The 12526-nt window shown below is 37.2% G+C and overlaps 1 protein-coding gene across 3 annotated transcripts; it reads left to right on the top strand.

Annotated features, from left to right (window-relative positions):
• The first annotated feature begins 1223 nt into the window (after positions 1–1223).
• LOC104884305 (E3 ubiquitin-protein ligase UPL4) lies at positions 1224–12526 on the top strand. Of its 3 annotated transcripts, none has more exons than XM_048633709.2 (19): positions 1224–1495; positions 2063–2751; positions 2880–2990; positions 3096–3212; positions 3377–3535; positions 3643–3804; positions 4284–4436; positions 4539–4660; positions 4746–5883; positions 7823–7957; positions 8229–8280; positions 8613–9832; positions 10019–10249; positions 10346–10450; positions 11133–11213; positions 11307–11375; positions 11474–11602; positions 11919–12002; positions 12101–12526. In XM_048633709.2, exons 2-19 carry the CDS (start codon positions 2083–2085, stop codon positions 12164–12166), a joined length of 4803 nt encoding a protein of 1600 aa, XP_048489666.1. In that variant the 5' UTR covers positions 1224–1495; positions 2063–2082; the 3' UTR covers positions 12167–12526. The 3 variants fall into 3 exon arrangements, with proteins under 3 accessions (XP_048489666.1, XP_010667232.1, XP_010667233.1); XM_010668930.4 differs by having other exon boundaries at positions 1225–1495; positions 7859–7957; XM_010668931.4 differs by lacking the exon at positions 7823–7957 and having other exon boundaries at positions 1225–1495.

Below are 12526 nucleotides of genomic sequence, written 5' to 3'. Positions count from 1 at the left end.
TTACCCCCAGCTAGACTTGACAATTTTTTATCCGAACCACAACTGACCGTAAAAAATGGGTCAAAGTTGAGCGCACTCGAAATCGACAAGTCCGATGGAGTGTCCAAATTTTTGTTTAGCAAATTTCAACAATTTACCCAAAAATATCTTGTAAATCTCAAATAAGGCAAAATAAAATTATATTTAGCCCTTAATGTTTAACGAGCGTGGATTATTATGTTAGTTTTTGCAATTGATGTTAGTATCATTTACTCATCTTTTAATAATTTTAACAGTTTGGTGATCAAAAAACTCATTTTAAGAAAATTTAACTATGGTTATTGCAAAACTTGTGCATTTGTAATGGATTATGACATTATGCAATTTTAATAGACTTTTCATTGAAAAGAATACACACAAAAATTGCCTAAATTTCAAATATTAAAAGTATCCTTGACTTGCTGACTGACCACAACTGACATTATAGGTCACGGTTAAAGAGTTGTCCACTCGTAATTAGAATTAACACAAACCTAAATTTACCTGACCCACAACTAAACCAACCATTTTGCTAAGTCTACTTTTCATGAGTACATCCGTTGCACCTAAAGACTAGCTTTTTCATTTCAAAATTTGTAATAACTTATTAAAATAATTTTTCCTTACTAAACATATTATAAAACACATAAAAAACCGGCACAATGTCGAATCAAAGATAATGGTAAATTGCAAACATGAGAGATGAGAAGGTTGGGTTGGCCGGTTGAGTTTCAATTCAATTTATGCTTTCTCGCAAAACTCTCAATACTCATAGAAAACTTGTTCATGTTGCTTTATCTCATAAAAAACCGGCACGATGTCGAATCAAAGACAAGGGTAATTTACAAACATGAGAAATGAGAAGGTTGGATTGGCCGGTTGAATTTCAATTCAATTTATGCTTTCTCGCAAAACTCTCAATACTCGTAAAAAACTTGTTCACGTTGCTTTATCTCACAAACACTGAACAATACAATAGGTTAAACTTTATGAGGGTGGTACTAAAAGGCTAAAATCGAAGAACTAGGATCGAATCTTGTAGTTGTAGACATCAAAACAACACTAATAGGGCCCACCTTATATCAAGAACATCCATGTGATTGCGAGGTTATACAATAACTCCTATGGACTACCTTCCCATTATATAATAACCCTTAATATACTAGGGAATTAAAAGAAACCTTCATAAACTAAAATCGTTTAAATCGGGACAAAATCTTTATTAGTTATAATCTTATAATGTTTCGAAAACTTTGATCATTATCAAAACAACTCTGTTTTTTACCATAAAAATTTAATAAAGAAGGACAAAAATATAAAACCCACATTATAAAGCGGTGTCAAAATAAAAACCCAAGTGCAATTTATACCCAAAAATCATACACTTTTTGGTTGCAATTTGGCTAAGAGTTTTTGGGTTTTGGATTCTCTCGAAGATTATTGTATATGGAGAATACCCATCAAAAAATTTAATTCAGTAAGTCAAAATTTTGTTTGACGATCTTATCTTCATCTTCACGCCCTCTGTTTTTTCATTGTATGTTTTGATTATGAGTTCTTAGCATTTTTTTTTTTGTTTAATTTGGTGGGCACCCTTTTAAAGTATGTATTAAATTAATGTCTAATTTATGATAAAAAAAAATTCCCCTTTTTTTTAATTGATTGAAGCAATTTTGCAATCTGTTTATTGTGTTGAATGCAAGTCCGAAACTTACTAAACTGAATCTAATTTCCTTTATTATTGATAATTATTGTTTTTTTAGAAATATTTATCAGTGTTGTGTGATGATCATTGCTATTAAATTATTGAACTTGAATTTGCCAATTTTCTGGGTCCAAAGATCACGATATACTGAAAAAAAACTTTATTCTTTGGTGATGAATGTTTGGGTATTAGTGAGTTAGAATATGCTTTAGTCTCTTTCTAGATGTTCATCTTAATTGCAATTTATATTTATATTTATATATTTATATATATCTGTTTTGGATTGAATATGGTGTTTATATTTTGATGGTTTGATTGATATTACATGTTTTCATACAGGGTGGATTATAGATAAGTTAATGGGGGATAGTATAACGGAAAGTAGGGGCCAAAAGCGATCAGAAATCCCTGAAGAATTGCCTGCAGATAAGCGGGCATGTAGTTCTTTGGAGTCTAGACCAAGTTCATCTACTGTGAGCCCTGAAACACTTGTTGATTCGACTACTAGAGCTTTCGAGATGCGTGAAGGTGATAGGGAGACTTCATCTTCATCAGCTTCGGCCTCTGGACATTCAGAGGGTGATGGCGAGAGGGATTCTCCATATGGGTCTTGTGATTCTGATGATATGGATGATGATAATGATGATGATCATCGATTTGACAGTCTTCGCGAGATTCAACGTAGTCGATCACATAATGACAGCACAAAATATGATGGAATAATGTGTAGTTTGAGTAATGATGCTGAACCTTCTGGACAATTAGCATCTTTGACTGAACTGTGTGAACTTCTTTCATTTTCTACTGAAGATTCAATATCGAGCTTGCTAACTGATCGATTTGCTTCTGCTCTTGTTAAGTTGGCAAAGCATGAGGACAATCCAGATATTATGCTTTTGGCTATCAGGGCTTTAACTTATTTATGTGATGTTTTACCACGGTCGCCGAGTTCACTTGTAAGGCATGATGCAGTTCCTGCTTTGTGTCAGAGATTGATTGTCATTGAGTATCTTGATGTAGCTGAACAAGTATGTCTCTTTTGTGCTAATTAGATCCTACTGAGACCCTGGAACCTTAACTAGGTGTTTTTTTAAAATCTTTTGTCATATGTTCATTAATACATGTATTGGTTGATTACGCCATTTGTTTCATGTAGTGTTTACAAGCATTGGAGAAAATATCTCGTGATCAGCCACTTGTATGCCTGCAATCTGGAGCGTTAATTGCTGTTTTAGGTTATATAGATTTCTTTTCTACTACTGTACAGGTTAGCTACTATGACTTGATTGGAAGAAGTGATCACATTTTATAGTATGCCTTTCATCATCTTTTCATAATTTTAAGTTCTCCATTTATTTTCTATTGGTATTAGAGAACTGCACTTCGAACTGTTGTCAATATATGTAAGGCGCTACCATCTGAATGTCCTTCATCTGTCATGGAGGCAGTTCCCAGATTGTGTGATCTTTTGCAATATGAGGATCAGCAGGTTTGTGATGTGTACTTTTTTCTTGTTTGTTCTCTACCCCTTTCTCTTTTGGTGGGATTAGATACTTCCAGGGATTTGTTACAGAGTGAGTTGCAAGTTGCAACTGACTTGCTTTTCCTTTTTTTTTTCCTCCTCTCTTATTGGGTTTAATATGTACTCTTCAGCTCGTGGAGCTTGTAGCCACTTGCTTGATCAAAGTAGCAGACTGCGTGAAGGGTTCTCCTGGGAAATTGTCTGAGCTTTATGGTCATGGGCTTATTAATCGAGCCACGCATCTCATAGACATTAACAGTCGAATCACTTTAAGCCAATCTACATACACTGTAAGCTATGATCCATTTTGGAGGAGCTCTACAGCAAATGTTAGCCAAATTATGTTCGCCTTAGAAGATAACAGTGGTCATGTCTCTTTTGTCATATTTTGATACAGGGTCTAGTTGGACTAGTTGCCAAAATTGCATCTGGATCAGCTGATGCTGTTAGAAGTCTTTTCGAGCTGAGCATTGGCAGAATTATGAAGGATATTTTGTCAAATTCTGATGTTTCTCATGGAACACCTTCCCCTCGCATAGTGGACAACAATTGCACTCAGGTTTGTGGACTTTCCTTTTTGCCTAGGGATTGTTGATTTCAGAGTCAGGCTTTTATGCTTGAATATGTAACTCAATGGTCTCATGAGAATTTCATTTGTGTTGCTGATGTGGTCATGTAATTTTAATTAAAAGTTGATGATACAACAGTGAAAATGGTTACGGTGTGAATCGTTGAGGAACTCTTACTGATGTAGTTATGTTTTCAAATTGTATCAACTAAAATTATGAAGTACATTTGTTTGCATTCTTTCTTGGGTATTTGAAAGGACAGTTTTAAATCATGAACACAATAGTATTTCATAGTCCATACACTTTTTTCATGATATTCGTAATTTCATATATATCGTGATAAGAATAGGTTGAGGGTAGTGAGTAACAATCATGTCAACTTGATGCTGGGTACTTGTCTATCATCTCGAGCTGACAATTATATATTTGCTGGATGAAAAAAATTTAAGCTTGCAACTTTTGTGCTTAGGTGCATGAAATACTGAAGTTGCTACATGAGCTGCTTCCTGAAGTATCCAGAGATAAGAAGGAAGAAATCTTGTCAAGCACGGAAAGAATTTTGTTAGATCAGCCTCATATACTGCAGGAGTTTGGGTTGGATATTCTTCCTACTTTGGTGCAGGTTGGCCTATTTATCTGTTGGCATATTGCGTGCCATTTTATTCCTCCTCTCCTCACTCCTGTGCTATCTTAAATATGTTTTTTAACATTCTCCCTGTTGCAGGTGGTTAGCTCTGGTGCAAATTTATATGTCTGCTATGGATGCCTTTCAGTTATCAATAGATTAGTTTATTTCAGCAATCCGGAGACTCTTCAGAAATTGTTTGAGGGTATTAACATTGCGAGGTGAGAGAACTCTAAGCCATTACTCGGAAGAAACTTTCTGTTACATTTTTCAAAATTAAAACATTGGCTATGAACTGCATTGCAGCTTTTTGGCAGGAATCTTCGGTGGAAAAGATCATCATATTCTGCTATTAGCTCTACAGATCACTGAGACGGTCCTGGAAAAGCTTTCTAATATCTTAATGCCTTCTTTCATCAAAGAAGGCGTTCTCTTTGCAATTGATAACCTTCTCATGCCAGATAGTTGTTCACAGCCAACTTTTCCCATGATCAACAGTAACCAAAGTAAAAAGATTGCTGGGAGGGAGGTTATGGGGTGCTTGTGCTATACCTATCATACCGGGCACTCGGACTCCACTTTAGATTCTAAATCATGCAAGGCTAAAAAAGATTCTGTTCATAGCCTTGCCGAGCATATGAAGATGAAGTACTTCGTTATAGAACCACATAGTTCTCAAAGCATGGTGACCGATTTGCTTCAGGACCTTAGGAATGCCTCGATAGCAATAAATGATCTTCTAAACACATCCCCAGACACTGAAGCAAGTGCAAACAGTGAAGAGAGACTCTGCTCTATTTTGGATAAAGTCATACTTCAAGTCGGTGGAAGTGTACCTGTCTCAACATTTGAGCTCATAGAAAGTGGTATCATAAAGGCATTATTAAACTACCTATCTAATGGTCAGTTTTTAAGCAGCTCCTATATTCATAATGACCTAAGTCATGCTTATGGTGTACAAAAGAGATTGGAGGCCTTTGCAAAAATATCTTTGTCTTCCCCTGATCCAGCCTCACAAGACTTGCCTTTATTACTGCTAGTGAGAAAATTACACAGTGCCCTATTGACTGTGGAAACATTGCCTGTTATAGCAGGCTTTCCGACCAGGCAAAGAGGTTCTTATGCAACTGTTCCTGGTGGACGTTACACTGCATATCCATGTCTCAAAGTTCGCTTTGTGAGGGGAGAAGAAGAGTTGTGCTTGGGTGAGTACTCAAAGAATGCTGTGAGTGTTGAGCCTTTTTGCCCTGTACAGGAAATTGAACAGCACTTGCGGTCCAAAGTAGGCCAAGCAAAGATGGAGTCCTCAGAAGCTAGTATTCAGGCTACCCTTGAAGAGAAAACTAAATCTATTCAAGTTCCTCTCGTTGCTGCATCCCTTCCAGACAAAAGTGCTGAACATCTGGGATCAGGGAGCACATGCACTGTTTTGCCTGATCTGCAGGTTAGCCTCTTGCTTTAACTAAGTCTTAGTTTCTCATTTTTTACCACAATTTAGATTAAAATAAAACATACTCTCTTCTGACCAGTCGCTGCTCTGTAATCGTTGTGGGATATCCTTTCCTATATGTCCTTATATTCTTCTCGATATCCACCAAGGATTTAAAAAGAGAGAATATTACTGCACATAACATCTCTCTATTTTGTTAACCAAGTGGTCTTGGCATAGTGGTTGTTCACTTTGTCCCTTAACCAATTGGTCGGGGGTTCGATCCTCAACCTTTGGGAATGGAAAGAGATTCTTGGCCAGCCCTTTACCCTTAAGTGGAGCACCCGGGGCGAGGGGATTAGTCACTGCTATCAGCGGTGGATACCTTGGTTGTTCACCAAAAAAAAAAAAAACATCTCTCTATTTTGTTTTACCCGTTTTATTTTTCCAAAATATCAAACAATGTCAAAATAGTTGAGCTGTTGTGTCATGAAAATGAGGTGATAACTTTCTGAATTCTCCAAGTTTGTATATAGCTCATAAAGACGCAAGAATCAGACTACGAGCTTTAAAATTTGAAGCTAAATTTCATCCGAGCTTAAGGTGGTCTGATTCTGAAAAAAATGTGCTATGCCTCCTTGAGCCGTATGCTTTCTCTGTTGAGGAGCTGTAAACGGCTCTAATTTTTAGCTAAAGATATACTCCATATCACTCCAACAAAGGGTTTTCACATCTAAGGATTTGTATATATATAGTTGAAAATACAAGCAGTTGTACCTGCAAGTTCCTCACTCATACTATACCAGGTTCCAGAAAATTCATCTGAGTGGTTCTCATAACATGTTAATCTAGATTTGCAGATCTCCCTTTTCTTTGACATCTTATCGCCTGATCACGGTATGTAGTTGTCTAATATCAGCTACCTCATCTGAAACTATATTTACCGACATCAAATGAAGATCCATCCTTTCCGTTTAGATAATGGAAGAATGAAGAAACATATTTCTTTCCTTTAATTGTTTTTTCTTAATTTTGATAAATGAAATTAATGAATAAGATTTTTTTAAAGTTCGGAAATGATTACAGTTAGGGATTTGGCTTGCAAGGTGAGTTCATTATGAGAATATCTGCAAAATGCCATCCTTCTCCAAACATATCTACAAATGATGTTAGTTTTGCACAATCCAGTAAAGTATCAATTTGGAGTCATAGTAGACCAGGGTAACCTAAGTTTTGTTGATAACCAGGAGTTTAGTGTACTCAAAAGCATTAGCAGCAGGTATGGAGAGTGGGAAATACTGAAAGAGGAAATCTCAACTGGAACTACTTAACTGCGGAAAACATTTTTCATTTTTCAGAAAATGTACAAAGTTAAGTAACCAAAAGAAAGTATATTGTTTTTTATAAAACAAAAGCTTACGCTGAAAGGTTTTTATTATTGCTGAATCTGAGAGACGCTAACTAATTAAGATTTAGTTTAATTTTGCTGGAACACATTTGTGCCAAAGTATCTTTTGTCCTTGTCAAAACAAGCACACTCCCTAACTGATCTGCAATTGTCGTCGAGTAAATATTTAGATTTTGTAGGGTAAGCATAGTGACTTTACCACTAACAGAAAATGTTTTTGGAGCTTCATAGGTCGTGATTAGTCAGTAAAAGAAATATTATAATAGCTAGAGAAAGGGAAATTGATCAAGACTTTGACAGCAAGGAGACTGGATTATGGTTTCTTAGAAAGATAAACATGAATTAGAACCTATTCCGATGCGTCATGGATTTTTTAAATTGTTCCTGCACTCTGCCGAGCATCGAGTTTTCACACCTTGTCCGCACTCATCGTTTGGTCCTTCCTTACGTTACCACTCTTGAACCAGGGGATTTCTCACATCACACTTGCTTAGCAAGTTAAATGGAAAAGTCATGTGGCAACAATATAAGTTCTTATTCTTTCAGCGAAGTGCTCATCGTATTAGGATATACTACCTGCAGGAAGATGGAGATGATAGATCACATAGCTCAGCAATGGACATATCTGATTTGGGAGGGACGACAGTTGTTGGAGCAGAAGCAACAAGTGAAGTTGAATCTGTGAGTTGATCTGATTCCTAGATTCAGTAGTTCGGTTCTGGCTGTTGCTGAGTTGTGTTTCTCTAAATTATCTACTCTTGATTCCCTCCTCCTCTCTTACAATAGAAAAAAGGAAAAATAAAGCAAAGACCCTCATGCATATAGTGATCTGTACTCTAGAAACTATTTAGATATGAACATTACATGGCTTCTGAAAGAGAGACTGTCCTGAAGCTTTTTTGTTCTGTAATGGCACTGTGATTCCCTTCTAACTCTTAATTTGTTGTTTCAGAGATGTCCAGCAGAGGAAATGCAGGCATCAGATGCAACTGAAAACCTGATAGGTGAGTAGGCACAACATGCCATGTTTTTTTTCCCTGATAGATGATAGCTGATATGCAAAACATCTGAGACGAAGAAACTATAGCTGTATGATTATGTCAAGTTTGAGAATTGAGAAGATGAACTGATATGGTATCTGATACGTCGCATTCTCTCCCTTCTCCCCACCCCCTCTCTTGTGTTGCATATATAGCTATTTTCCTGCTAGTGGATATGAGTTTCTGGACTGGTTCAACTGTATAGATGGTGAAAGTATGCCTGCAAAAATTGCCCGTCTTATATTATTTTCTTGAAAAACCATATCAAGATTCTCTCTTTCTTTTAATGTTTGCAGAAACTAGCAGCACTTCCCTAGGTGCCGGCGGTGACAATGAAATTAGTAAGAAGAGCCATTCTAGAGCATCCTTCAACAATGTTGAAATTCCATCAAAGTTGGCACTTTACCTTGATGGTGAGCAGTTAGAATATTCGTCTACCTTATACCAAGAAATCCTTCAAAGACGATTAAATGGTTCCAAATTGTGGAGTTCTACCTACACTGTAACATATAGGAGAGTAGCAGGAAACGAGACGAGCAGTAATAAGGAGGGTAGGGACATCTATGACAATTGCGTAACAGATAAAGTTTTTCTACGCCAGCAGGTTATGCCACTTTTCTCCAGCATATTTGCTCATGGATTTGGTCCTAAGTCGAACTTGTCAAGTACTTCAAGTGATATTTTATTGCTCCTCAGAAGTTTGGAAATGATGAACAGGGTTTCGTATCATTTGGTTTCTCATGAAAGAATGAATGCTTTTGCTGAAGGTAGATTAGACAATTTGGATCTGTTGAATGTGGCACTTCCTACACTGTCACAGAATGAGTTTGTGAGCAGCAGATTGACAGAGAAATTAGAACAGCAGATGCGGGATCCTTCAGCTGTACATGTTGGTGCCATGCCATTGTGGTGGAATCAGTTGATTGCCACATGTCCTTTCTTATTTAGCTTTGAGACAAGATGCAAGTTCTTTCAGTTGGCAGCATTTGGTAGAGTGCACATCTTACCTAGTAGTATGTCATCTCAAAGTGATGCAAATTCATCTAGAGATAGGAGAGCTTCTGCTGGTAGTCCACCTCGTAAGAAGTTCATGGTTTGTCGAGAACGTATTTTAGATTCAGCTGCTCAAATGATGGACACCTATGCACATAAGAAGGTAGTTATTGAGGTGGAATACAGTGAAGAAGTTGGTACAGGTCTTGGTCCCACACTGGAATTTTACACATTAGTGGGTCACGAGTTCCAAAAGGCTGGGTTGGGTATGTGGAGAGGTGATTATATGTCACCTACTAACAGTTGTAGCCAGCAGGGTTCCGGTTCCAGATTTTTGGTTACCATTTCAGGACTTTTTCCTCGCCCTTGGTCACCGGCATCAAGCAACATAAACGGGGTAGAGTTTTCTGATGTTATTAAGAAGTTTGTCCTCCTAGGGCAATTTGTAGGCAAGGCTCTTCAGGATGGAAGAGTTTTGGATATTCCTTTTTCCAAAGCATTTTATAAACTTGTTCTGGGGAAGGTAATACCACTGATCTTCAGCTTGTAAAACACACTGGCTTTTCCATTTTCCAGTTCCTCCTTCCAGTCCCCTCCCTTTTTTATCCTATTCTTTTTTTTAAAAAGGACCTAACCTGGGAGGAACAAGGCTGGATTTGGTTAGTTATATGTGCTTGATCTATCCATAACATTATTTTTGTTATCCTAGGAACTCTCTCTGTGTGATGTTCAATTATTTGATCCCGAGCTCGGAAGATTTTTGCTGGAGTTTAAGGCTCTCGCCAGCAGACAAAAACACGACGAATTTGCTGGTGAGCAAACTGTTGTGCGTGCTGATAGTTCGAGGTTCCGGAGTACGAAGATTGAAGACTTATGCCTTGATTTTACGCTCCCTGGTTATCCTGATTATGTCCTTTCCTCTGGGATGGATGATGTGATGGTTTGGCCTTCTTTTTTTCTTATAAATTATTGTTTCAAACCTTAGGTATCAAGTCCCGAGGGTATCAGACTTAACGACTACTTCCAATTTTTTTAGGTCAATATCAATAACTTGGAGGAGTATATTTCTTTATTTTTGGATGCTACATTACAAACTGGAGTATATAGACAAGTGGAAGCTTTTAAATCAGGATTGAATCAGGTTAGGATTTGTGTTGCTTTCATTCTAAGCTCTAAGGAGTTAGGAGTTTTTTGTTTATTGCAGTTTATACCTCTCTTTATAACAAATGTTATTTGCTCTTTGCCTTTACAGTTGCAACCTTTTACTATGGGTTGGACTGTTGTAGTTTCAATTGTGAAAACTCAGTGGTCTTAAAGAGAATTCTATGACTTCTAAATATGTGACATGACACTGGTTCCAGAAATCCTCAGACCTCAGTGGTTGAAGCTCCCCCTTCCTTACCTGGAGTATGGGAGTCCACTTATCTCCTTCATTTGTAGGAGCGTAGGCAGTTCCCCGTTCCTTATCTGGATTATGGGAGTCCACTTATCTCCTTCATTTGTAGGAGTGTAGGCAGAGTCCTATTAGTGGTTGTTTATAGGCTTGGCAAACTTGCCTCCTCTGACTCAACATTTGGTGTGTTGTATTGAGCTATTATTTGGGTTCTGGTTGCTATATCCAGAGTCCCAATATGCCAGGAAACTCTGTTAGGGGAAAATAGTAGTTGTTTCGTCCTTCCTCATCAATTTATATCTGAATTAAAAAAGACCAAATGAAGAGTTTGTGTGAAACGGGATCGACCTTTTGAATCGGTCATGCTTACTTCTCTATAGATATGAATTGTCATTTATATTTTATACTTTTTAATATGAACTCTTTTCAGGTAATATCGGATAAACATCTTCAAATTTTTACTGAGGAGGAGCTTGAGCGATTGCTCTGCGGAGAACGCGATTCTTGGCTTGTATGTGCATTGATTACTTGTTCATCTATCTCATTTAAGCTGGTGAAAACTTTTTGTTACTTACTAAAGGAACTTTTATGGTGCTTTTGACAGTCGGGTGACCTGTTTGATCATATCAAGTTTGATCATGGATATACTGCTGGAAGTCCTCCAATCATCAATGTCCCCCCACTTTCAAGCTCTTGTCTAAATTATGTATATGAGCCGAATGCTTTTCTTTTATGTAATAATGAACTGACTCCTCACGTTCTGGATTTCAGTTCTTGGAGGTTATCACTGATTTCACCTATGAGCAAAGGCGCGCTTTTCTCCAGTTTGTGACTGGTGCTCCCCGGCTAGCTCCTGGCGGTTTGGCTGCTCTTAAACCAAAGCTAACAATCGTGCGCAAGGTCTCGTAAACGTGCATTTTTGCTTATGAAATAGGAATACTAGTTGCTTTTTTTTCGGAGAAAGTTGTGAAATTGCCATGGTACATATCATATCAATCGTTGAACTTGAATGATCACATTTTAGAAGCAAATAGTTATATTTTCTCCTCTCCTTGATAATTGCATGCTTTCAGAAATTGAAATGTGTACGAGAAATCAAGAAACGTTGCATGGAATTGTTAATTAATTTGAGATTGAATAGTAAATTCCTTACTGGTAATTTTAGGCGTCTTGAATCCGTGATTGTTTTTTTCTGACTTGTTCATGGCTTATGCAGCATTCAAGCAACTGTCCTGATTCAGACTTGCCGAGTGTGATGACATGTGCTAATTATCTGAAGCTACCCCCATATTCGTCAAAGGTGATAGATAATGTCATGATATAGATTGTTATCTAATAGTTTGTTTCTGCTTTTGTTTCTCCGCCATTTTCGATGTTACAGCCTGAAAGTTTATGCAGGAGAAAATGAAAGAGAAGCTCTTATATGCGATAACAGAAGGGCAAGGTTCATTTCATCTGTCATAGTCTGAACAAGACAGGTGTGCTTAAACTCGTGGATTTGTAATTAGAAGGTTAGACTAGAAGTCATGCTGTACATAATAAGGAAGCAAGGATGACATAATGGTTGAAAGAGTAGCTGATGACAAGATACGCAGCAGGAGAAAGATAGAGAATGACCATTGTTGACAAAACTAAACTTTGTACATAGCAGGTACATATATTATGATCTAGTCAGTTTTAGGATTTGTTTTTGTACAGGTAGGAGTAGAAGCGTTTTACTAATGTCACTTTTTATGTTCTTTCTCAAATGCTAATCTTAATTCTAGTTATTGCTGATCTATGGATACGAACATATGTATATATAATATATAGAAGATTTATGTA

Source organism: Beta vulgaris, chromosome 7 (genome assembly GCF_026745355.1).
Source record: "Beta vulgaris subsp. vulgaris cultivar EL10 chromosome 7, EL10.2, whole genome shotgun sequence".
In the NCBI taxonomy this organism is placed as follows: domain Eukaryota; kingdom Viridiplantae; phylum Streptophyta; class Magnoliopsida; order Caryophyllales; family Amaranthaceae; genus Beta; species Beta vulgaris.
Note: the sequence above shows the minus strand (reverse complement) of the source record. Positions and strands in the feature narration are given on the sequence as shown.

Excerpts from the sequence above, each read along its gene's own strand:
- LOC104884305 (XM_048633709.2), top strand. The coding sequence starts at position 2,083 with ATGGGGGATAGTATAACGGAAAGTAGGGGCCAAAAGCGATCAGAAATC. Across the intron at positions 5,884-7,822 it reads CTGTTTTGCCTGATCTGCAG|CGAAGTGCTCATCGTATTAG; the intron begins GTTAGCCTCTTG and ends TTATTCTTTCAG. Across the intron at positions 9,833-10,018 it reads ATAAACTTGTTCTGGGGAAG|GAACTCTCTCTGTGTGATGT; the intron begins GTAATACCACTG and ends TTGTTATCCTAG.